At 47.0% G+C, this 25,183-nt stretch overlaps 2 protein-coding genes and 1 long non-coding RNA gene across 3 annotated transcripts; all 3 read left to right on the top strand.

The window, feature by feature from the left end:
• Positions 1-359: 359 nt before the first annotated feature.
• LOC120660862 (F-box protein At1g10780-like) lies at positions 360-2,435 on the top strand. Its single transcript, XM_039939509.1, has 3 exons — positions 360-1,430; positions 1,520-1,800; positions 1,890-2,435. The coding sequence occupies exons 1-3, from the start codon at positions 680-682 to the stop codon at positions 2,124-2,126; spliced, it is 1,269 nt and encodes a 422-aa protein (XP_039795443.1). The 5' UTR covers positions 360-679; the 3' UTR covers positions 2,127-2,435.
• Positions 2,436-12,744: 10,309 nt separating this feature from the next.
• On the top strand, positions 12,745-15,553 carry LOC120662694. The gene is made up of 7 exons (XM_039941790.1): positions 12,745-12,822; positions 13,443-13,856; positions 13,942-14,024; positions 14,324-14,582; positions 14,653-14,986; positions 15,072-15,152; positions 15,234-15,553. The coding sequence occupies exons 1-7, from the start codon at positions 12,745-12,747 to the stop codon at positions 15,551-15,553; spliced, it is 1,569 nt and encodes a 522-aa protein (XP_039797724.1).
• A 7,842-nt stretch (positions 15,554-23,395) lies between these two features.
• LOC120660864 lies at positions 23,396-24,981 on the top strand. The gene is made up of 2 exons (XR_005669756.1): positions 23,396-24,529; positions 24,618-24,981. It is a non-coding gene; the product is annotated as an uncharacterized LOC120660864 (long non-coding RNA).
• The last annotated feature ends 202 nt before the right edge of the window (positions 24,982-25,183 follow it).

The following is a 25,183-nucleotide window of genomic DNA, read 5'->3' on the forward strand; positions in this document are numbered from 1 at the left end:
TGAAGGGAAGGCCAAAGAAGGGACCGTGAATTCTTAAAAGAAGCATCATCATCATATGAGAATTGGCCATTTATTAAGCAAAGATTGTTCTATATTAGCTATAAAATATCGCCATCTATATATCACTAGATATCTTACCTGTTTGTATGAATTTTATAAATAGATTTTATTTAATACTTTTAAATAGTATAAAATTCTTTTTATGTGACGGGAACACCTGTGGCTACACCCATCAAATCAGCGCAGAAATCCATGAGCGCCAAGCCTACGGAAACGTAACTTTCCGACAAGCGACAACCAATCCAGACGGCCAGGCCCACGGCCCAGCTCCATGATCCCCCCTGCTTGCCCGCATCATTGCTGCTGCGCTGCGCCGCCGCCGCCAACGCGGAGCGGCGGAGCAAAGGAAACCCTCGGAGGCCAGAGCCGGCCGTCTCCCTCGTCCCTCCCACGTTTCAAACTCGCCGAATCTCAGCGAACGGTCGCGAAAATTCAAAATTCCCCATCACAACGAGCGGGATCCTCCCCAGTTTCGAATTTCAAACACCCCACTCCCACTCTCCCATCCCTTATTTCCACCCACGAGGCGTGCCCGATCTAGCTACCCCATCCCGTCGCATCGAGCCGGCCTCTCTCGCCTGTCCGAAGGGGGGCATTCCGTCGAGCGCCGTGCGAGTGGATGGAATGGGGCGGCGAGACAGGCATGAACGCCGTCCCCGACGGCGTCGTGCAGCACATCCTGTCGATGCTCAGCAACGTCCGCGACGTGGCCGCCTGCGCCTGCGTCTGCCGCCGCTGGCGCGACTGCGTCCCCTACCTGCCCGCGCTCTTCTTCCCGCGGAACGCCTTCGACGCGGCCGCGGCGGCCAGGGGCGCCGCGGACGACGCCATCGGCCGGATGGTCGCCTCCGTCGCGCGCCTCAGGGAGCTCGTCATCTACTGCCCCTTCTCCATGGCGCGCCTCCCCGCCTGGCTCGGCGCGCGGAGCGCCACGCTGCGGGTGCTCGAGCTGCGGATGGACGCCGCCGCCGACAAGGCGGACGGCCACCTCGACTGCATCGGCCTGGCGGCGAACCTCGAGGAGCTCAGGCTCTGGGGCGTGTCGCTCACGGCCGCGCCGGCGTGGGGCCGGATGGAGCGCCTCCGCGTGCTGGAGGTCGTCGGCGCGCCGCTGCGCGACAGCGCCGTGAGGGACGCCATCGCCGCGTGCCCCAACCTCACCGACCTGTCGATGCTTGGCTGCGACTGCTCCGGCACGGTGGCTGTGGATCTTCACCTGCTCGAGCGCTGCAGGCTCGACATCCTCGGCGCCGGCAACTGCTCACTCCTGCTTACCGCACCTCGCCTCGAGTCGCTCGAGGTTCAGGGCTTCACCTGGATCACTCTGCGGGGGCACAGCCTCCGTCGCCTCTCAATTGCCAAGAGCACCGGTAAGCCACGCATCACGAATCCTTAATTACTTAGTAGTCAGCTCGATTTTGACGGGTTGGATGAGCAATTTTGCGGTGAAACGATGCAGGGAGGGTGCACAAGGTGGACACTGGGAGGCTCCCAGATCTGGATCACCTTTCCCTGCGCGGCGTTCAGTGGAACTGGGCCGCAGTGAGCTCGGTGCTGCAGTGCGCGAGCGAGGTGAAGCACCTGGTGATGAAGATAGAGTTCTGCGGCGATTTGGACGCGCTCCAGCCGTTCCCGGAGGTTGATTTGGTCGACTTCTTCAACAGCCACCCCAAGCTCAGCAAGTTTGAGATTCATGGTGCCATGTTCGCCGCCATGTGCCAGAAAAATAGCCTGAAAAACGTGAGTGAGCTGTCATGGCTTGTTCCTAATTTGATTGGTATGTCATACTCATGTGCCATACGGCTAATTTGTTTGAATTGTGCATGCAGTTGGATTCAAGATTCATCATCCCTTGCTTGGAAGAGGTTCTGATCACTGTGCGCTCGCCACTCAATGCTGAACAGAAGCTGAACACTCTTGAGTCGCTTGTGAAGTACAGTGCGAAGCTGCAGACAATGGTCATCAGGATCTCACAGATGAAGAATTGCCATGAAGCTGCCGATGATTTCTTTGAGGAGATATGTAAGTTCAAGTACATGAACTACAAGAAAGTGCGAATTGAATAAATGGAGATGCTGTTTTGATTCCCAAGTTAATTTGATTGAGGACTTGATTTTTTCTTGTATTCCAGAATAATTTTTTTTGTCAGTATTGAACTATTGATGGAGGGTCGTCCATTTTCAACCCTCCTAAGTAGTTTATTTAAGTTGTGTTTTTGTTTGTTTGTTTTAATCTAGTCCATAAATTGAATACTAGAGGGTGTTGTTGAAACAATTTCGATTGAGTGTTGAGCTTGCAAACCATTGTTGTAATCGGCTATATTGCCTTAGCAAACATTTCATTATCTTATGAACATTTTCAAGCACGAACATCAATATTGTTACTGTTCACCAACCTTTGCTAAAGATGTGTTGATTTAGATCTATACATCGGAGAACTGAGATAATTTGTTCTGCAGCTGATTCACAACATTTGAGTGCTTTTATGGTGAATGCCGATGTGATTATGACTATCAGTTCATTCCATGAACTCTTTTTAACCTTTTTGACCAGTCCTATTGACCTAGCTTAGTGTTTGCTCACTGAAGGTGCAGAGGTTTTGCCACCATGCTGTCACACGATTTTTCAATTTTGTCGTGGAAGTATATTTGCATGTTAACTATAATAAAAGGTATATTTGTTAGTTTTTACAACCCAGGTCTTTCATTTTACACTGCACCCATTTCTTGGACTTCAACAAATCAAGATATTGTTCGAATCAACTGTAGGTCTGTTTGCATTTGCTAACGTTGAGTGCTAAATTCTATCATCTATATTAGCATTCATACCCTATGCTAAAGTTTTTTTTAGTCTTGGCTAAAGTTGAGCGCTAAATTTTAGCATCTATATTATCAGTCATACCTTATGCTAAAGTTTTTTAGTCTTGGCTAAAGTTTATCTCACCTATTAGCACTCCTGTTTGGATGAGCTAGTGCTAAAGTTTAGCACTTTGATCCGAACACTCTCAAGGTTGTAAATACAGAGTAATGGATTAATGAGTAGTAGAAAACTTAACAAAGCAATATGTTCTGCCTACTCTAGAAAAAAAAAGACGAGCAGCCATTCCATCTCCCACGATTGAAATGCTCATGAAATTCTCTCAACTCGGAGCTGCCCTTGGCCCTGGCGTGCTTCCGTGGTTCCAGCTTCGTTGTAGCGAACAACACGGCTGTTGTTTTCCTGAGTCGGGCGCGCATTTCGCTCCGCCGTCTGCTTCAGAAAACACGTTCACATGGCAAAGATTCAGGATCGCTAGCGCCCATTGCCGTGTAAATGCAGAAAGGCCACAATTCAGTGAACTGCGGTGTTGCTAATCAAATTTAAATCCATGAAGAGATGCATTACGAGAGGCACGTACGTACATCACCGAGCAGCTTGCTGGGCTTGCCTGCTTCGGAGCTGAACAGCACGGAGACGACGGCTCTCGCAGTCTCGCCTTGGTAGCGTGCTGTGCACCATGTGCATCTTGTTGGGAAACGGGTGGGCTACGCTAGCATCACTACCGTATATACCCAAGATACTTGCGAGTAGAAGATCATAGATCGTTACCAATAGACGCGCAGCGTAGCGGAAGAAGTCGAGCGTCGATGTAGAGAAAGTAGTCGATCACGTCCCACGAACCGAGCTCCTCGTACTTGATCCCAGCAGCCGATCAGCGCAGCAGTCGCAGCAGCGCCTCCACGGAGTCCACACGTACGGGGATGAAACGCCGGGCGTCGGCCGTGAGAGAGGGAGGGGCGGCGACTAGGAGGTGGCGCGGCTCACCGGGGTGTCGCCCCCCTAGCCCCTCCCTCGTATATATAGGGCGTACTAATGGGCTTCTATCTCATAAGCCCATTAGTAATCCTAATCCCTCTTGGATCAATATTCTCTTGGGCCTTTAAACCGTATTGTGATGATGGGCTCTTAGGCATATCACCAACAATCTCCCACTTGCACTAGAGACAATCATACAGGCAAGCTTTCCAACATTCCAAATCCCTTAAGTGTGTGACCCGTTAGGTTCATGTGTAGGTGGTCGTGATCAGAAATCATTTCCGAATCACAAGTCAATAGCGGCACCTAGCAGGGCATAGTGACTCACAAATACACATAAAGATCATATCGGCCGAACCTTAGATATACTCATAAACCGATCCCTTTGCCACACGATACCAGTCAAGCTCAAAGCGAGATGCGTGCCACCTTTGTGATAGCTCGACCATTCTCTCTATCTAATAGTGGATTCTATTCATAACTAACATTTAGTCATCATGATTAACTCTTTAATCACTTTGGCATGGCCATACACTTGCAAATCCAACTATCTCGAGGGGCCCAGAGATATCTCTCCCGTTATCTAGGAGGGGCAAATTTCATCTTGATCCGCTCACATCCCATTCCATATTTCATGACACACATGTAAGCTACTTTTGTAACTACCCAGTCACGGAGTAGCGTTTAGCAGCCCCAAGATGCACCACTACACACAGTGAGAAACAATGGCGATCTCAAATCTAAGGATCCAGTAGGTATAACACTCAAGAACAACTGATGGCACATACAAAATAACAATCCCAACATTGTCTTGGAGTGGGTCAATCCAACACCATGTTCACCAACATGTGTCCACATCATTAATCCGATATCTCCATATCCATGATCCGTGAAGCATGATCATCAATTAATGCATGTGCTAGTCTCAACGTCGTTGTTGTCCCACACAACGACATAAACTAGGGATAATTTAGAATCATATCATTGTCAATAAAGAGTTTCACGAACAAGTCACATACTTGATAATCAATGTAAAAAATAATCATCCATGGAACAAATAACAATTATTTATCATTACATAAACATACTCATGACACAAAAATCTCCAACGCACACTAGAATTACTGATGTAAGTATCTAATACCCATAGATCTCATGTGCGCCTCATGCTTTGGTTGTGGGAGAGGTTTCGTCAACGGATCAGCAACGTTTGAATCCATGTGCACCTTGCAAACCTTCACATCACCTCTCTCAACAAAGTTACGGATGAGGTGATACTTCCGCAGTATATGTCTGGACTTCTTAGTTGTTCTAGGCTCCTTTGCTAGTGCAACGGCACCACTATTATCACAATAGAGGTCCACTGGACTGGACGCACTAGGAACAACACCCAAGTCAGAAACAAACTTTCTGATCCAAACAGCTTCTTTTGCAGCTTCGGAAGCTGCAATATACTCGGCCTCTGTCGTCAAATCAGCCACCGTATCTTGCTTGGAACTCTTCCAGCTCACTGCCCCACCATTGAGGCAGAAAACAAAACCGGATTGCGATTTGGAGTCATCTTTGTCTGTTTGAAAACTAGCATCGGTGTAACCCTTTACAAGGAGCTCATCTTCGCCTCCAAATATTAGGAACATATCCTTAGTTCTTCTCAAGTACTTAAGGATACTCTTTACAATTGTCCAGTGAGCTTCACCGAAATCTGACTGATACCTGCTCGTAACACTTAGAGCAAAGGAAACATCTGGGCGCGTGCAAAGCATAGCATACATGATCGACCCTATGGCTGAAGCATAAGGAATCGTACTCATCCTCTTTTGCTCATCAGGTGTCGTAGCACACTGACTCTTGCTTAGAGTAATGCCATGTGACATTGGCAAGAAACCTTTCTTGGAATCTTGCATATTGAACCGATTCAATATCTTGTCAATGTACGTGTCTTGGCTTAATCCAATTAGCATTTTTGATCTATCTCTATAGATCCTAATACCCAGAATATAAGCCGCCTCTCCTAAATCCTTCATCGAAAAACTCTTTTTCAATGAGGTTTTAACGGCTTCAAGCATTGGAATATCATTTCCGATCAGTAATATGTCATCCACATATAGGACCAGAAACACAAGTGCGCTCCCACTAGTTTTTTTGTAAACACAAGGCTCATCTTCATTCTTGATGAAGCCAAACCCTTTGACTACTTCATCAAAACGAATATTCCAACTCCGAGATGCTTGCTTCAATCCATAGATGGACCTCTGAAGCTTACATATTTTCCCAGCATTTTTAGGATCGACAAAACCTTCAGGCTGTGTCATATACACATCCTCACTTAGATGTCCATTAAGGAAAGCGGTTTTGACATCCATTTGCCATATCTCATAGTCATAATATGCGGCAATTGCTAGGAGAATCCGAACAGACTTTAGCATTGCGACGGGTGAAAAGGTTTCCTCATAGTCAACACCTTGAATTTGTCGGAAACCTTTCGCCACCAATCGTGCCTTATAGATGTGAACATTTCCATCCATGTCTAATTTTTTCTTAAAAATCCACTTATAGTTGATAGGTCTCATACTGTCAATTTGATCGACCAAGTTCCAAACTTGATTATCATGCATGGATTTTAACTCGGATTCCATGGCTTCAAGCCATTTGTCGGAGTCGGGTCCCATCATTGCTTCTTTGTAGGTCAAGGGCTCATCATTTTCCATCAATAATACGTGGCGCTCCTCCGTAATCAGGAGGTTGAGCTTGTCAGTAGCGCGACGTGCCCTTATAGACCTTCGTGGGGCTGGTGCCTCAACTACGGGTTGTGCAACATCTTGCACATCCCGTGGATCTTCAGTGGGTGCTGAAACAGTTTCGGGTGTTTCCTGAATTTCTTCAAGTTGCACCTTGCTCCCACTAAATCTTTTTGAGAGAAACTCCTTTTCTAAGAAAACACCATTGCGAGCGACAAACACTTTGCGCCATTGCCGACACGAACGTCCAACTCGCCTCTTGCAAATGTTCTAGTCTCACTTAGACCCTGCAACGATTTGCAAGTGTGAATCATCGATCCAGTATCAAATACCCATGATTCACTAGAAGATAATGCAATATTTATTTCTATAACATTTATACCTGAAGTGGAAGTCTCACTTCCCTTCTTCTTCTTCTTTTCTTCCAAGTACTTCTTGCAGTTCCTAGACCAATGTCCTTTTTCATGACAGTGGAAGCATTCATCCTCAGAAGTAGGGCCAGATTTGACCTTAGGTGCTGGCTTTAGCTTAGAGCCCGAGGACTCACCACTGGAACTCTTTTCCTTGCCTTTACCTTTGGGATTAGGAGGCGTCCAACACTTCCTCTTTTTGTTCCCCTTCTGAATCATCATCACATGATTGGGATTCTTCTTAATGCTCTCCTATGCTGTCTTTAGCATCCCATGCAACTCACTCATTGTTTTATCCAAGCCATTCATCTGAAAGTTCATGATAAAAGGCTCATAGCTCGCCGGGAGCGACTGGAGAATAACATCAGTAGCCAAGTCTTGGTGAAGTTTAGAACCAAGTCTGTCCAAAGTCTCAATGTAACCAATCATTTTGATCACATGAGGACTGACTGGGCTACCTTCTTGCAGCTTGCACGCAAACAAGGACTTTGAGATATTGAACCTCTCAGTCCTGACTTGGTTCTGAAACATCCCACGCAGCCCCTCGATCATGGTATGAGCATCCGCATGCTCATACTGCTTCTGCAGATCAGGGGACATGGTGGCGAGCATCAGACAGCTGACATTAAGTGAGTCATTGCAGTGCTTCTCATAAGCTCTGCGATCAGCAGCAGTTGCATTGTCAGGGAGATCATCTGGATATGGCTGCTCAAGAACATACTCCTTTTTCTCTTGCCTGAGAACAATTCTCAGGTTGCGGTACCAATCAATAAAGTTTGTTCCATTCAACTTTTCTTTCTCAAGAACAGAACGCAAATTGAAAGCGGAATTGTTACTGGCAGACATGATCTACAACATTAAAGTAAAGCAAGATTTCAGCACTAAGTTTATGTACAGACTTTCATTAACTGATTTAACAAAAGACAACCTACTATATCAATGTCATCTTCCCTCTAATGACATATAGTGGTTCAAGATCCATAATCACTAAAATTCTAGTGAGCTTTAGCATCACGGCTAGAAAAGTAGTGATATAGGTAAGTAATAAATTACTAATCACATCTCTATGCGACTCTTGTTTGTTGGGTGGCATCCAATGCCCCGGCCCCAACCCTATGCCTTAAAGCCCAAAACTGTTTTGATAGCTTTGCTGAGTAAACCAATACTATGCTTGTGAATGTCTGACATCCACCCTATACAAAAGTGATAGCTGAGGGTACTCTACTTTGGTAAACCTACCACACAACGATCAAAATTTATAGGTGCAGCTATTGGTAAAAGGCATCAAAAACTCAACCTTTTCTGAGGGAAGCTATTCTATCATGATTAAAGCATCCACCATATGTAAAAGCATGAAAGAATAGTATGACAGGAAAATAAACATCACAGGCATATAATCATATTATATTGTGAATAGTATGGCCTCTTGCATCACAATGGGCTCCATCGCCATGGCTCCAAGGTGACCTCCATTGCCATCCGTCCTGTCTTGTGGTGATCATCATCGCCATCATGATTGAAGCCTCCATGAAAAGATACTAAGCTACTACATCTAATAGCTAGTGAAATAATTACATGAGGATTCAAACATCACAAGTCGACACGCAGGTCGTTATACAATAATGGTGCAACCTCAACCCGGTTGTGTTAACTTGCGACACGTAGGCCGCACAAATCATCACATACATCATCACATGACATTGAGGCCATACCATTCACATCACACCTTGCAAAAACAAGTTAGGCGTATGACGTGTTCTACCAAAGTAGCGCTTAGGAAGCCGCTACAGCGAGAAAGCAACGGCGGTCCCGATGAAAATCCCTATGAAAATCTCATCAGAGCGATCGCATCACCTCAAATCCGAGCCATTCATAATGCCTCAATTTTCACTAGGTCAATCACATTGACCGTGCAAACTTTGCACTTGAGAAGACTACATCTACACATGACCTCGATCTGTTGGTTCAATCTGCTGACTATGCACACAGTTAGTCCCGATGGTGATTCCAGCCGGTAGGGACATGTCGTATGCATAATAGAGAAAGAACACAAACTAATCTTTTGTCACATGCCGCGCAATCAACTCGCTCCAGTTTTAACCCCTTATGACCAATTGATCTAATCAAACCGTGCAAAAGTAATAGATCCAATCTACTACAACAACATATCACCTATATGCAAAAGATCCCGACCAAATATTAGTGTTTTTGAATATAGTTTTATGTGTAGAAATAGTTTTTAGCGTGTAATTATTTGAATATAGTTTCATGTGTAAAAATTATTTTGTTATGTGTAGAAATATTAGTGATTCGAAAATAAATTATTACGATACAAAATCGTAGCACATGTAATTGAAAATATTAGTTTACAAACGAATATAATTGAAAATATTAATGAGTTCAAACAGACATTTTTGTCGCATAAAAAAAGTATTAATTAATATTATATTACAGAAAAATAGAAATTGTTGTCAGTAATAAAAATTGTAGAGAAATAATTAAGATATATGCAAAAATAGCAGAATTATTTTTTAGCGTTGATTAAATTCTAAGGAAGAGTAATTATTGTCGGAAATATTGGCAGGCATGTCAGATGATTTGTATTTTCAAGTGTTCTATGGGTCAGGAGAAGTTAGATATGGTCCTGAAGGGGTAGATTTGTCAGAGTTTAGCTCGATCACAAAAAAATACCCCGAGCTAGAGAGAGGACTTGGATTTCAATATCCAATTGGCTATTTAAAGCTTTCGGCCTTAGTCGAGATGAACATGAGATCTCTGTCATGGCAGTGGTCAGTCGAAGGGAACCAGTATTTTGGGAGCTATTGCCGCTTGAAGGGACGCAAAACTGGAGGAACTATGTCAATATAAGTAGTAGCCGAGGCTTACCGCTTGTGTTGTTTGTTCAAGCATTCGAGAAGATTAGTTTTAGAACCGAAGCGGGCGGGGATCATGAAGGCCAGGGAGATATAGTATCGAAAGAAACTGAGACGATGCATGAATCTCATGAAGAAGGTGGTGAACTCGAGATTTTAGAAGATGATAGACATGCTGCACACGAACCTCATCAAGCAACTGGTCAGGCTGATGAAGGGGAAAACATTCCAGAGATAGTTGAAGAGTTTCAGAGGGAGGGTGAAGAACAGCACAATGCAATGAATGATGACTCCTCGGATGATGATGATGATGATGATGATGATGATGATGATGATGATGATGATGATGATGACGGAGATTATCATGTCCCACACAACTGGTCCGGTTATGATTTTTCAAAATTAAGTGTAAATGAAGGTGAAGCGGTGCCTTGGGAGTACAGGCAAAATGAGGTATGCATCGGTTCTGTGTATGCCAACAGTGACAATATGAAGGAAGCTATAAAACGTTGGTCGACTCTCTCTTTGCAAAGACAGTTCAAAGTTGTCAAGAGCAGTCCGAGAACATATGACGTGCGTTGTGTGAGAAGCGAATGTCCTTTCAGGGTGTATACTTCTATGGGCAAGTGGCAGGATTTCTGGGAGGTCAAAAAATTTGTGGAGCACACATGCCTGCTTGAACAATTAGAACCACAGCACCGCAACCTCAGTGCAGGTTTCATAGCTAACTACATGTACCCTTTGATCGTGGACAATCCTAGTTATGAACCTAAGTCAATCATTTGTGCTGTTGAGGAGGAGTTTAAATATAAAATTAGTTACAACAAAGCTTACAGAGCGAAACAGAAAGCACTGCAGATGAGGTGGGGGACGTATGAAGCTTCGTATCACAATATGCCGGCATTGCTGCACACTATATGTCTTAGAAATCCTGGTAGCTACTACGACTTGAAAACGTATCCATGTGCCTAGAAGCCTGGAAAGCAGGTACTCCAACGGTCGTTCTTGGCCTTGGGCGCTTGCATTGAGGCGTTTCCGCACTGCCGGCCAGTCATTTGTATAGATGGGACATTTTTGACAGGAAGGTATAAAGGCACAATCCTCACAGCTGTTGCAGCTGATGGTAACAGACAATTATTGCCTTTGGCAATTGCCTTTGTGGAGAAAGAATCAGGGGATACTTGGTATTGGTTTTTGCAGAGGGTGAAGCAGATGATTGTCAAAGATGTAGAGAACGTGTGTTTGATTCATGATCGGCACAAGGGTATATTACAAGCAATCGATGACATACAGAATGGTTCTACTGAGCGTAGTAGGACTGCACTTTGGCCGGACCTAAAGAGTAGGTGGTGCATGAGGCATATGGGTGCAAACTTTCATACCCATTTCAAGAACAAAATCCTTATGAAGCTATTCAAGCTGTTATGCAGCCAGAATCAGGAAAGGAAATTCAAATTCCTATGGAAAAAATTGGATGAGCTAACAAAAAAGCAAACGGCGGAGCTAGCGAAGAGATATGTCAATACAGAGGACGACGACCAGGTCTCGCTTGAAGATGTGGGCTTGGACGGTCCGAATGTCAGGCGAAAAAGGAGAAGGGTAATTAAGACATTCTCTGAGTGGATTGAGCACGAACCAAAAGAGAAAAGGGCTTTACTGTTTGATGAAGGAGGTGCTAGGTACGGTTTAATGACTACGAACCTAGCGGAGGTATACAATTGGGTGCTGCGTGGTGTAAGATCATTGCCACTTGTTGGGATCGTGGAGTTCTTCTTGTATCGCACTTGCGAGTACTTCAGGGACCGTTACGCTGTGGCACAGAAAGATATGGTCGATAATAGCAAAGTTTACGGATACAAGGTTACGGAGCATATGGAGGAAGCTTTCAAAAATGCCCGTTTACATCGGGTGACTCCAGTTGGCTCTATGGAACGTCGGTACGAGGTGATGTGTAGGGACAAAGGCCGAATGGGGGGCCGGCGTGAGAAGCATGTGCAGGAGTGTGTTCTTCGTCCTGATGCTTGTATTTGCTCATGTCATAAGCCAAAGCTGCTGCACCTGCCGTGCACACATGTCATTGCTGCCTGTTTTGAAGCTGGTGGACTACAGGCTCGTATGTATGTCTCAAATTACTTCATGAAGGAAACTATTTGGATGACTTGGAGGCACGAGATATATGGGTTTCGCATCCTTGGAGACTTCATAACTGATCCTGGACACAATGCAACTTACATTCCGGATCCAGATTTAGAAATGTTTCAAGGGGTGGGCCGACGCAAGAAGAAACGCATTAGAAGTAACATGGATCGATCGGAGGCTGGTCGAGATGTCCGCCTCTGCTCGAAGTGCCATGAGACGGGTCATACGTACAAGTATTGTACGGCATTGAGTTATGGTGGCCGCACAGATGGAGCGGGCCCATCAGAAGCTGCTCCAAATCCGGCACCGCAGGCAACGGGTCGTCGTGGCCGCCGTCCTAACAACGATGGCCTTATGTGATCGATGACGATTGTCATTTGTGTCATTCGCTATTGAATCATGTTCGATGTTAAATTATGTAATATTAAGAACTAATATGTCGTAAACTGATTTCGTCTTGGCGTACGAATATTTGTTGTAATATGTGGCGCAAATGTATGTTCAACTTTATTGCTGTAATTGGAAATTGAAGTTATATAATATGTAATTTGTTGTGCATCATTTATAAGTTTATTACATTATGTTTTATTTAGTATTTTATTAAAAATTTGTTGTATTACTTAATTTATGTTATGAAATTTTATTTAGTATTGTTTTACGTTAATGTTATTATGCTTAATATTGTTATTTATGTTATGAAATTATTTGTAATAAATCTCATTATACAGGTATGGCGAACGAGGAAGGAGCTACCCCTGAGTTGCTAGATGCTCTCGTCGACAAGCGCCACCGGTCGTACATGTCTGCGGTCCGTGGCATCAGCTTAGGGACGTTTCGGGCTCGTGTGCCCATGTCGACGATGCCGATTCACCGTCGTTGGGTTCCTAGGTACGGGTTACATTTGTCACATATTTTAATTGTTTCCTTAACCTTTTGTTCTAACTTGATTTACATTTTCGCGATGCAGGTTACGCGCTTCAGGTCTTCTCCCGATTGCGCGACTTGTGGAGGGAGATATGGCGGACCCTGCACGTCGACCTAGGGACAGGGCTCCATGGTTCCAGTTCGACATGTCCCTCCTCGCGGCACTTCTCGACCGTTGGCGTCCGGAGACGCACACGTTTCACCTCCCGGTTGGTGAGACGACCCCTACTCTTCAGGACGTGGCGATGCTTCTAGGCTTGCCGTGTGCTGGATGAGCTGTGGGTGCAGAGGACGTGGGACTCTCGTGGCGCGACGACCTTTTGGCTCGGTTCACCGGTGTTCAGCGCAATGAGCTAGCGTTGCCGTACCAGCCCTTGCCTGCGAACCACGCACACGGACCTACAAAGAGGTGGCTTCTACAGTTTAGTGTGAGTACAAAAATGTTGATTCTTTCTGTACTTATATTGATACGTATTTGCATTGACGACTCGTACCTTTTTGAAGGCGGACTACATGAGGGCAGACGCAGACGACTTTACGGTTGCCAGGCACTTCGAGGCCTACTTACTGTGGCTGTTCGGCTGGGTCATGTTCTGCAGCTCGCAGGGTGACTCGTGCCCCAAACAGCTCATTCCTTTGGCGAGGTCGATAGCTGACGCTCCACTTCACGAGATGCCACAGTTCAGCTGGGGTTCTGCTATTTTGGCTGCGAGTTATAGGGGTCTTTGCACGGGCGTGACGAAGGTCTCAGCAGAGGAGCCCATTTTTGTTGGGTGTCCTCTACTGTTACAGCTCTGGTCTTACGAGCGTTTTCCCGTCGGTAGGCCAGAGATGGACTTCGAGCCGTACGTCCAGCTGTCCGCAGACCACGACGATGTCGACAGACCTACGATGGGTTCGTTGTGGTGCCTCAGGAGGGTACGTTACATCGTTTGTTTTACTTATTGTTACATGCGTGCACAAATGTACGATTTAGCGGTTAACTTATTTTTTCATTATGCAGCCTTCTTGGGTCGGCGTGCAGACGAGGAAGTCGTACCACGGCTTCGTTGGACAGTTTGACGCTCTTGTGGACACGGACGTGAGGTGGACTCCGTACACTGCAGCTGACATTTACGCCCGGGCACCGAGCGGTCTTTCGTCCTTATGCCTGCGAGATCACGAGTACTGGATGACGACGAAGCCGATCCTTTACGACATCCACGTTGAGGAGTACCACGTTCACCGGGTTATGAGGCAGTTCGGTCTCTACCAGCAGACCCCGGTCCCGATTGTGCACTCAGTGGAGGCTCACGTCCACAGGTACCGAATAAATAGTTCTGTTAATAATTCATCATTTTTTAACCTACCATTTAGCATTGAATCGCTCAAGCTTTCTATTATAGGTGGACACGGCAAGGTCAGCCACCAGGCTCGCGGTGGGCCGACAAGATCCGTCCTTACGTCGACTCTTGGGCCGCGGCCCTCGACGACGTTGTTTTCGAGGATCGGCCGCACAGCGACGAGGCGTTCGTGGACTACCTACGGTGGTACCTGCCGAGGACGCGCACACGTGTTGTGCACGTTCCACCAGAGGCTCCGATCGAGGCCGCAAGGGTGTCGGAGACGTACCCCGTAGTTCGAGACCAGAACTTCGCCATAGCGGTACGTTTCTCTGATTGATTTTGCAGTAAAAAAACTGGTTGCATATGATGTTACTACTTTCTTGGTACAGTACGATGTCATACGAGCGATTGAGTCCGAGGCTTCGTCGAGTATGGGCCATTACCATGACATGACGCCCGCCCAGCACCAAAGCACGCTGCAGAAGATCGTCGATATGTGCAAGCGATTCCGACGAGCCGTGACCTGTCGTGAGGACGACACCTTCCTCCCACCTCGCAGTTCGGGGCCGGTTCCTGTGACCGGTCCATCGTCACGACGGTCTGCACCCGCGGCACAGTCAGGTCCACCGCCATCGCCACCGCCACCTGACACGATGGCGACACCTTCGGGTTCTGCAGTTCGGCCCACGTACGTGCCGCGACCGGCACATTTGTACTCGGCAGGTAAATCGTACTCTAACCTCGTGTCACTTACAATACCGTATCATGTAAAACTTTATTCATTAACTTGTACTTCTTATTCGTGTAGCGCCCGGCTCGTCGCTGTTTCCGTCGATGGATCCCTACGGCGCTGGATCTTCGTCTCTTCGTCGTCCAATACACGATTTAGGTACGTGTAAGACCAGTTGTTAATTTGCGGAAACAAGTGCATTTTTAATTGAATATTGATGGATTGAAGTTTGTGAATCAGAGTACCGGCAGGTGAGAGGGACAGACGACGATGAGGAGATTCAGGAGGTGGACGACCTCGCGCAGATGGAGTGGGTGAACACGTTCTTCTCTTCTGCACCGACGCAGGAGGTCGTCGGCACTTCACAGCTGGGGGGTGCCCCACTCGCGACGCAGGACTACAGTCAGGTGGAGCAGACGCCTGTTCCTGAGCAGGGTCGTCGGTCCACTCGCCAGACCATCCCGCCGGAGCCACTGACGTACTCGCAGCACCACACTAGGGCGGTCCAGGCTGCAGAGCGACGTGGTAGGAGGAGAGGGGGCAAGCGCGGACACATCTAGTTTACAGGTTGTAGCTTGTTAATTAATTCCGTCATACTATCTTATGTATGCATGTGCAGACTATGATTCGATGTGTCCATTACGTACCATTATGATGAGTAGGCCAGTGCAATGTTTCGGGCGATGGTATATGTCCGTGCAGTGAAATTATAACGATTAGGCCGGTGCCGTGCAGTGTTTCGGGCGATTGGATATGTCGGGGCAGTGCAATAATCAAGAGTGAGCGCTGTGGAGCGTGCAAGTGCTGAAGTCATGAGCAGTGAGACGTCGTGTCGTTGTTTAAAGTGGGAGGAGTGAGCGGTGTTGAGCGTGCGAGGGTACAAATCAAGAGCAATGAGAGGTCGTGTCCGTGTTTAAAGTGGTACGAGTGAGCGCTGTGGAGCGTGCGAATACAGTAGGCTTTTCATGTGCATTTACACTCCACACTCCGGGTATCAGACCTTTGTGCGCCTATAAATACTCACAAGCTTGTGAACTCCCAGCACCACTCAAACACCAAAGCTCATTGTATACCCAATGTCTGGAAGTGGGTCTAGCGGGAAGAATTACTACGGTTTTGGGAAAGGAAAAGGGGGAAGAAAGGGAGACCCCATAATATGGGAGGGGCCTCTTGGACCTGATTCCTTTCCGGAACCAGTGTTTGAGTTTCCGCCACAGCACAAGAGTGAATTTACCAATGAAACTCCTCTTCGACAATACGATAACCGTAGAGAAACGTGGCCAAAATGCAGACATGGTGAGGACTGCTTAGTGCAGATGTGCACCGACGGGATGGATGGTGGTCGGCGTTTCTTCAAATGCCCTCACGCATGGGTAATGCTCGGTTGTTTTATTTCTTTATCTTCATTGAGACACCTTACATGAAATTTGTTTTGCAGTCTTCAGATGCTCCAGAAAACTGTGGGTTTACCAGGTGGGTCGATCCTGCACTAATTGATTCAGTTCAGGAGTTCATCGAGTACCTCCAGATTAAGATATTTGATCTGGAGTGCAAGGTGAACCATTACGAGGAAGTGAGCGAGGGTAACAAAGACGACGAAGATGATGATACCAGCAATGCTGCCACTTCAAAAGATAAACCATGCACTATTCCTTACTGCAACTGCCCTTGTCACAAGAACAAGGGCCCTGGCCCTCCGGCACCACCGCCTGCGCAACCTGCAATGGGTGGATACTGCGGAGAAGGCTCAACGCAGTTTGCTACGTGGGGGTACGGCTATTAGTTTACCTAGTCCAAGTGACATGTTGCATCGTTGTATTTGTTGGGTTTTTTAAATTACCTAAGGCAACGGGTTCTGCCATGCCACTGCATTTCTGCTGTGTGTTTCATTAACATTGTATTATGATGTAATTCCTATGGTTAACATTGTGACGATTACGCCGGTACCGTGTGGTGTTCCGGGCGATGGGATGTGTCAGGGCAGTGCAATAATCACGAGTAGGTCGATGCAGTGACAGTACGACGAGTTTAAAGTGGGCGATGCGATGAGTAGGTCGATGCAATAATCCGTGTTTAAATTTGTAGTAGTGAACACTGTGGAGCGTGCGAGTGCTTGGACATGCAAGCAGCCCTGCGTCTATAAAAGAGCACCTTGTGGTTCCTGAGAGCACAGACTTGCAATTCAGTTTCCACTTTTTTAATTAGCCCAACCAAACAGCTATGAGCTCCTCATTCTCCCGGGCAGCTTTCCGTCGGGAAATGGAGGCTAATTTAGGACCCTCTCCTAATGATCCCAATAGATGTATTACAGATTGCAAGGTATGGCCGAAAGGTGTAGAGCCACCCGATTGCTATTGCCAAATGCGTTGTGTTCCGAACATATCTCGTGATTACGAGACTTTTGGCCAGAGGTATTGGTGTTGCAAGAATATCGAGGAAGTCCAAAAAAGAGGTGCAACATCCCAGGTATAGATTAATTTGTAAATATGCTTTTATTATTTTTATTAATTTTGAATCGTTTCTTGTTTTTAAAGTACGCTGGTGATGACACGCATACTCATTGGTGTCATTTCCATGAGTGGATTGACACGTGGATCACTCATCGTGATAAGCAATATATGGAGTGGTTAAAGAAGGTGAATGAAGATTTACGCAAAGGCGAGCGTGCAAAACCAGACATCGCGGGACGTGATAAGGCTACTGCCCGTGAATGATTTATGTTTTACTGCTCCGTCAGAATAAATAATGTAACGTTTGTTCGAATTACCTAAGGCATGTTAGGTTTAGTATTGGACCTCGTTACCGTAGTTTGCAACAGGTCTTGACATGCCATGTCATGCGTTCTGTGCGTTGAATTGTGTGGACCACTATTTAATTTTTGTTCAATGTTTGAACGGTAATTGTTTTCATTGTTTTTATTGTGTGTACTGGCCGATATATGCCAATGGAGTTGTCATCGTGTCGGTCTGAAAAGTTTATTTGTAGGGCAATGCTTCTGAATAATTTAGTTGCAGCTAGTACAAATTACACAATGTCGATTAATTTGACATTGAAATTACAATAACAATTGCACTGGCATGTACATGGAACACGCTAACGTCGTGTTCCATCTAGACCTAACATGCCTTAGGGAATATGAAATTCGAACATTACATGATAGTCATCTACTGAGTGCACCGAGGATACTTCCCCTTCCTAATAGCCTCAGGTCCCGCCTCCTTCGCACGACGGGCCCTCTCTCGCTTCCTCTCCCTATCAGCTTCACGCTCCTCTGCCTGCCGACGTTCCACTTCTGCGAACCTCTTCTCGATCTCTTCTTTATCTTTCTTGCGCTTCTCCTCCATTTTTTCCTCTTACAGCATTCGCTGCCACCTTTCCGCAGCCCACCTTGCTTGGCGCTCAACGTGTTCCTTAGCTTCGGTCGATTGCTCCGTGTCCAGCCACTGTATGAAATCACAAAGAGGTGGTGGACTCTATTTCCAAGCCGAGTTAGAATTAACATACTGAACTCCGAAGGCGCAAACTAGATAGTGCGAGGTGATACCTTCGCTTTGTCCTTGCCGTAGCGCTTTGGCGGATCGTACTCGTAGTTCTCACACATGAAGAACCTCCTGCCGAAGTCATCGCCCAAAACTTTGGACTCCATCAGCTTGCACAACGAACCGCAGAAGCACATTGGAACCTGCACTCCTTGAGGCACAGGTTCTCTAATCTTGTTCCACGGGATGTAGGTAGAACCAGAGGAAGACATGGTGGCCGTGCGTGGATGGCTAAAGACTTCGTATGAGATGGCTACTGACTTCATATGAGATGGGGCGATGTTTTATTTATAGATGGAGCTATTTGGTCTATAGGCATAGTTCACGCATGTCTATCGCTGTTTCAAACGGCGGTAAGTACTCCCACATATTTAATTATAGTGGGGGTGCAGAAGAATCTGATGCAAGGTGACAGGACATCGAAATCGTAATTGAAACTCATGAATATCTCATGAAAATATATTTTCACAGACTATTAGAGTTAAATCTAATTTGTATAAATTTTTTTAAAAAATTTCCCTAACCTCCGCTATCTCTATTATTTTCTGAAATATCTCTAAACGTAAAGAAAATAATTACAGTTCAGACAGTCTTTAAAATAATTATACAATTAATTATAGCAGTGAAAGCTTATAAAACAATTAAAAATAAAAAATAAATTGTGGGAACACCTACCGCCGTTTCAAACGGCGGTAGGGTGCTGCCGTCTACAGGACAGCTACAGCCGGCTGTAGCAGCCGGCTATAGCCGGGCTACAGCGCGGCGGTAGCACTTACCGCCGGTTGGTTTGGCGGTAAGGAGCTACCGCCGTTTGATCCGGCGGTAGCTTCCATGGGCCGAGGGCCAAGGATCTTACCGCCGGTTAATCCGGCGGTAATTCCTTACCCCCAAACCAACCGGCGGCAGGGTGACATTTTTGAAAAAAAATATAGCCACATATATTTTTGATAAATCGAAAAAAAAAATATAGAAATAAAAAAAATTCTTCTCTGCCGGGCTACGGCACCTCCAGCTCCTCCAACGACCCTGGTGGGCTCTTGCGTCTCGGTGACTGATTCCATGCCGGCCCAGGACACCACACATCCTACTCCGTGTGTTGCCCTGGCCTGTCCGAACGTGCCCGCGCTCCAGCTGCAACAGAGGCACGTGGGCCAACCAGCAGTAGCACAAGGAGCAGGCCAAGAGCAGCTAGATTAATTTGGTTCGCAATTTATCTTTGCTCATACTATTTAATTGCTGCTCTCTTGCTTAAATTAAATTATTAGCTTTTGGTGCTGCTACTGATGCTGAGGTGATTCGCGTCCTTAGTTAATTCAGTTAATTAGTATTTGATAATGCTAATTGCTTGTACATCTTTACATGCTTATTTAACATGTGTTTGATTAGTACTCACTCTTCCTAAAGCTAGAATAGTTCTAATCTTTTGGTCAGGCTATCGATCGTTTTTTGTTGAACTTTGCTTCTGTTTATTTTGCTTCCGCTTATTTTGAGCTCTACTAATCACTGTTAAATCATCGCATGCTTTGTTAAATTGATTTGTTGGTAGCTTTGCTTGAATAAACTATTGTATATTGGATTCCGCTTTATTGTACATTGAATAAATTTGTCTATTTGATGCTAGAAAAAAAAATGAGATTTGCTGATTTGACACCGAAACTTCAGATCTTATCTATATGTCTCTAAGTCAAAATTTTATTGCCTATTGACACTCCCGTCACTTCTGTTAGCTTCCATCGTTAGACGCGTAGGCCAGGCAGCGGGAAAAGACCAAAATGCCTTTTGAGGAAAAATTAGACCGCACAGTTTTTCACAGTGGAGGCCGCTCGATCTCACCTCATCTCCCTCGCGCTCGGATGGGTAGGTCGTTGAACCCTAGCGGCGGCGCGGCGCGAGCATGAAGGCGGGTGGTGCAGCAACTGGACCTGGCCGCGCCACCACAGTGGCGGTCTGCCCGGCCATGGAAGCGGCCCCGCAGGTGGGCAGCGCGACCAGTGAGGCAGGCTTCGTGGCGACGAGATGCGGCGGTGCCGGCACAATGGCGGCCCGTGTGGGCAGGGGAGGCGGGCGCGGCCTCGGTGCAGGCGGCCAAGGAGTAGGCGGCAGGGGAGGCGGGCAGTGCGGCATTGTCGGCCCTCCGCGCGGCCAGGGAGCGGGCGGCATGGGAGGCGGGCGGTGCGGCCTTGCTGGCCCTCCGCGCGGCTAAGGAGCAGGCAGCAGGGGAGGCGCCTTGCTGGCCCTCTGCGCGGCCAGGGAGCAGCCGGCCAGGGAAGAACTGTCTCAGACTTTCCATGTTCACATAAGGGTATTTTAGTAATTTTCCGCTACCTGGCCCACACATCTAACGGTGGAAGCTAACATAAGTCAGGAGAATGTCGAATAGGCAACAAAATTTTGACTTGAGGATATATGGGTAAGATCTGAAGTTTTGGTGTCAAATGAGCAAACCTGATTTTTTCTAGTATCAAATAGGCAAATTTCTCATAACATAGATAGAAGAGACAGACAGAGAGAGGGTGTAGTCATGTAGATGGGTGGGCCGTATAGGTATCGTATATCTGTAAAAAAATATATGTATTGTGTCGAAACGAAAAATGAAACTGAGATATGGGCGACGTGACGTCCATCCAAATTTCACTTCGCGCTTGGTATATGTAGCTCTATATCGCTGGAAGAAAGGGTGGCCATCCGGGGTTCGGCGCATGTTTCCTGGGCACGTGGCTCCCGTGTCGTGCTAGCGTCTATCTGTTAGTTGCGTCGATCCTAAGCACCGATGCCCAACCTGTCGTTATTGCCTATCAAACAAATCGACTTTGCCTGTTTCGCCTCGCTTCTTGTGTCATCGTCTCCGCGCCGTCTAGATGCCCACACGAGAGGCCTACGCATCATCCTTGTGCACCGATCAAATCGCCTCCGTCTGATTAGCCTTGCTTCGACAGCCTTCTCCATCGGCTCCCACTCTCGCTTCCCGCGCCGTCAACGGCCATCGTCGCCCATGTCTTGCACAGGCCCCCTCCCGCAGGGCGCGGCGATGGCCATGGACACCCACCCGACGCGCTCCGTGGCGTACGTGAGCTTCGGCACGGTGGCCGAGCTGGAGTCCTCCGGCGCGCCGTTCCTATGGCCCCTGCGCGAGGACTCGTGGCCGCTCCTTCCCGCGGGGTTCCTGGCACGCGCTGCGGCCGTCGGCGTCATAGTGGCCCCGTGCGGGAGGGCGCGGATCCGGCCAACCACCGCCGGAGGGAGCTCGGGAGGGAGAGGGGAGGACGGCGAGGTGCCGGGGTTGAGGGAGCTGAGGAAGACGGCGAGGAGGAGCCGCCGCGGCCACCGGTCCTCCCCGCCGCGGGCTCGTAGGCCGCCTCCACTGTCGAGCGCGCCGACGCAGGCTACGCCACCGCAGGCAAGCCGCCGCGCTGGGGCCGTCGAGCTCCTTCTCCGGTCAAAAATTCCTCACCATCGTTCACTCTTTCTTCAATTCCTTTACATGGACAGCACCTGAACAGCACATTTGAGTCGCTTGTGAGCTAAGCTTTCACCGCAGTCACCTTCTCACCGTGTTCTTCCTTCTTGGGCGCCGTCGAGCCGAGCCGTCAAGCACGCTGGTGGGCAAGGTCTTTGTGGCTGTGAGGATCGGTGTTGTGTGGCCTACAAGATGTGAGGAGGGGTATAAGCAGTTTGTGACGTCGTTCCATGGCCGGAGTGGTCGGAACGCGGCGTGCCACTGTGGTCGTGCCGTGGTCGAGGGGGCCATCGCGGAGCTCCTTGCTCCGGGGTCCCGAGGCCCGGCTGGGGCCTGTGGCCTGTTACTGGGGTTGTGCTGCTTCTCCCCGAGCTGATGACTGGCAAGGGGAAGCACTGCAGCAGCTGGCCACCGTGGATGCCCTTGCCGGAGTTGTGGGCTGCCACCGCTGGCCTCTGTCTGGGGGGAAGGGGAAAGTCGAGGATGCAATCTTTTTTGTTCTGCCACTCTGGAGTCCGGACTGACCAAACTTGAAGGCAATCTCTTCTCTCTGTTTTTTTTGGGAAAAGTCCTATTTTCAACCCTAAACTTTCACGAGTGTCCGATTTTCAACCTCGAACTCCAAAACCAGACATCATGCACCCTTGAACTAACGAAACCGAGCAAATTTACCCCCTGAGCCGAATCCACCCCGGTTTCCAGCCACGTCACCCGTTCGACGTGGACATCTTCGCCCAGTCAGCCACTTGAATGGCCATTTGACCCCGCGCTGGCCTGGCCACTCGTGCTCCCCTCCCCCCTCTGAAATTCCCCACCCGCTCAAGAACCCTAACCCTAGGCGGCGGCGACCACCACCGCGGTGGCGCCCCCGGCGGTGAGCACGGCGACGGCGGCCCTGATGGTGACATCCAGGAGCTCGAGGAACTCACGCAGCTCCTCCCGAGCATGGAGCGGCTACAACATCGAGGATTACTCCTCGCCCATCCCTTACCGCGAGCGACCTCTGGAGTATGAGCCGGCGGTGAACTGCAAGTGCGGAGCCAAGGCGGCAAGGTGGATTTTATGGAGTGACGAGAATCCAGGACGAAGGTACCTAAAGTGCTTCTTTGCACGGGTCAGTTGATATACCAGTGCTCTACCTGATCTAACCATCAGGGCCACCGTCGCCGTGCTCGCCGCCGGGGGCGCCGCCGCGGTGGTGGTCGCTGCCGTCGACGCCTAGGGTTAGGGTTCTTGAGCGGGTGGGGAATTTCAGAGGGGGGAGGGGAGCACGAGTAGCCTGGCCAGCGCGGGGTCAAATGCCCATTCAAGTGGCTGACTGGGCGAAGATGTCCATGTCGGACGGGTGACGTGGCTGGAAACCGGGGTGGATTCAGTTCAGGGGGTAAATTTGCCTGGTTTTGTTAGTTCAAGGGTGCATGATGTCTGGTTTTGGAGTTCGAGGTTGAAAATTGGACACTCGTGAAAGTTTAGAGTTGAAAATAGGACTTTTCCCTTTTTTTTTGCTCCATGCCAAGTGCCAAGAATACAATCTTTTTTTTCTGCTACCTTTTTTTGCTCCAACCAAGTGCCTAACAGGTTGCCTAATATTGATGCTGCATTTTCTACACTTTATATTGCTTTTAAGCACTTTCTCTTCTCCTGTTGATAAAGTGAGTTTTTAGTATTTTTGTATGTCAGGTTGTATTGAAACCCAAACTGCATGAATGACTCAACTCAGAGATGGTGTTGGTGGAGCAAGCAAATGAAACATGACCAAATCCCATATGCATGTTAACAAGCTATATAAATATGTCAGATATTATTTCTAGCATCCTACAATATAGCTGATTACTTTGTTATATGTTCACCATTATTCATATGATTTCTTCCAACTTTTCTTTCTTACCATTGAGAAACTTTTTCTACCATTAATTTAGTTGCCTAAAAATAGTATGTTTACATTGAAAAATACCAGAATGAGGACTTTGCTCGATCTCCTACGATTAGTTGCTTAGAATGTTTCAGTTCAATACTCTGTGATACTTTGTATTCTATATTTGTATGCCTCACAAGCGTTGTGGTTCACACAAAGTTATAAATTGTTTCTTGCATAATCAGATGTCTGGTTCAGTATAGTTTTATTCTTCTACAAACTGAGAACAAAATATGTACGGGAATAGTCATCCACCATTATAATGTAATGTCTCTATTTATATGACTACAGAGCAACAAGGGCTCAGAGTTTGCATCTGTTCTTAGGTTTTTGCTGGAGAACTTTCCGGGGAGCATTGTTCAAAAAATGGAAGTTAGAAGGTAAGTTGTCCCTGGTGTTTCTAAAAGTTTGACGACACCACTATCTAATCAAATTTGGTAGCCTAATCAGCATATTAAACTATAATTATTTTATCAGTTAATGCATTCCTATATTGCTTCATATTTAATTTTCTTTGTTTTTGTTTGGTCATTGTTGCTGGGATGGGAGATGACATCATAGATGGGAGTCAACAGTCCAGACTCCAGATATGTTGCCTCCTAGGTATTCAGTTTCAGGGTTTTAGGTATGGACCTAAGTGAAGTATAATGTGGTGACTCATAAAAAAAGCTGATTAGGTAACTGAATTTTAAGACATTATTTTACAATGCAAGGAGGCAAGACAGCTACAGATGTTCGATGTGCTCAAGGTCCTGCTCAAGCTGCTGACTCTATAGGTTGTCGATAAAAGAACATGAAGGCACATACGGGAATTGCATGAAGCAGCCGTATACAGGAATTTCATGAAGCAGCCGTACAGTGAAACTTCTTCATCTCGACCTTCCACATATGGGAGCTATTGTTAGTTTTTGGTTGTTTGATTTTTGCAGCTGTGGTGAACTGAAACCCTTTCATATATGATTAGATTTTAAAGAGGTGTAAGATGTCATTTGCATTATGCAGAAACTGTGCGGTTGAAGTGAACATTCAATTGTATTATCACAAAGAAGGCTGTAATATGTTACAACCTCTTGCTTGCCAACACGAGATGCTAATATTTCATGTTCTACATAACATTCTGTCTATACTTTGTAATCACATAACTCATTACAATTTACTCAACTGATACATCTTTCTATAGCCTTTGCTAATCTGAATAAGTGGCAATTTGGGCATCATTATGGTTATATATAAGACTGTTTCATAATGGCTGGCCTTGCCTTTTCTTTTTCTTTTTGCT

Source organism: Panicum virgatum, chromosome 2N (assembly GCF_016808335.1).
Source record: "Panicum virgatum strain AP13 chromosome 2N, P.virgatum_v5, whole genome shotgun sequence".
Lineage (NCBI taxonomy): Eukaryota > Viridiplantae > Streptophyta > Magnoliopsida > Poales > Poaceae > Panicum > Panicum virgatum.

Coding starts and splice junctions, on each gene's coding strand:
- LOC120660862 (XM_039939509.1), top strand. CDS start 680: ATGGAATGGGGCGGCGAGACAGGCATGAACGCCGTCCCCGACGGCGTC. Junction 1,431..1,519: donor CTCAATTGCCAAGAGCACCG/GTAAGCCACGCA, acceptor GAAACGATGCAG/GGAGGGTGCACAAGGTGGAC. Junction 1,801..1,889: donor AGAAAAATAGCCTGAAAAAC/GTGAGTGAGCTG, acceptor TTGTGCATGCAG/TTGGATTCAAGATTCATCAT.
- LOC120662694 (XM_039941790.1), top strand. CDS start 12,745: ATGGCGAACGAGGAAGGAGCTACCCCTGAGTTGCTAGATGCTCTCGTC. Junction 12,823..13,442: donor ACCGGTCGTACATGTCTGCG/GTCCGTGGCATC, acceptor ACCTTTTTGAAG/GCGGACTACATGAGGGCAGA. Junction 14,583..14,652: donor ACCAGAACTTCGCCATAGCG/GTACGTTTCTCT, acceptor TTCTTGGTACAG/TACGATGTCATACGAGCGAT.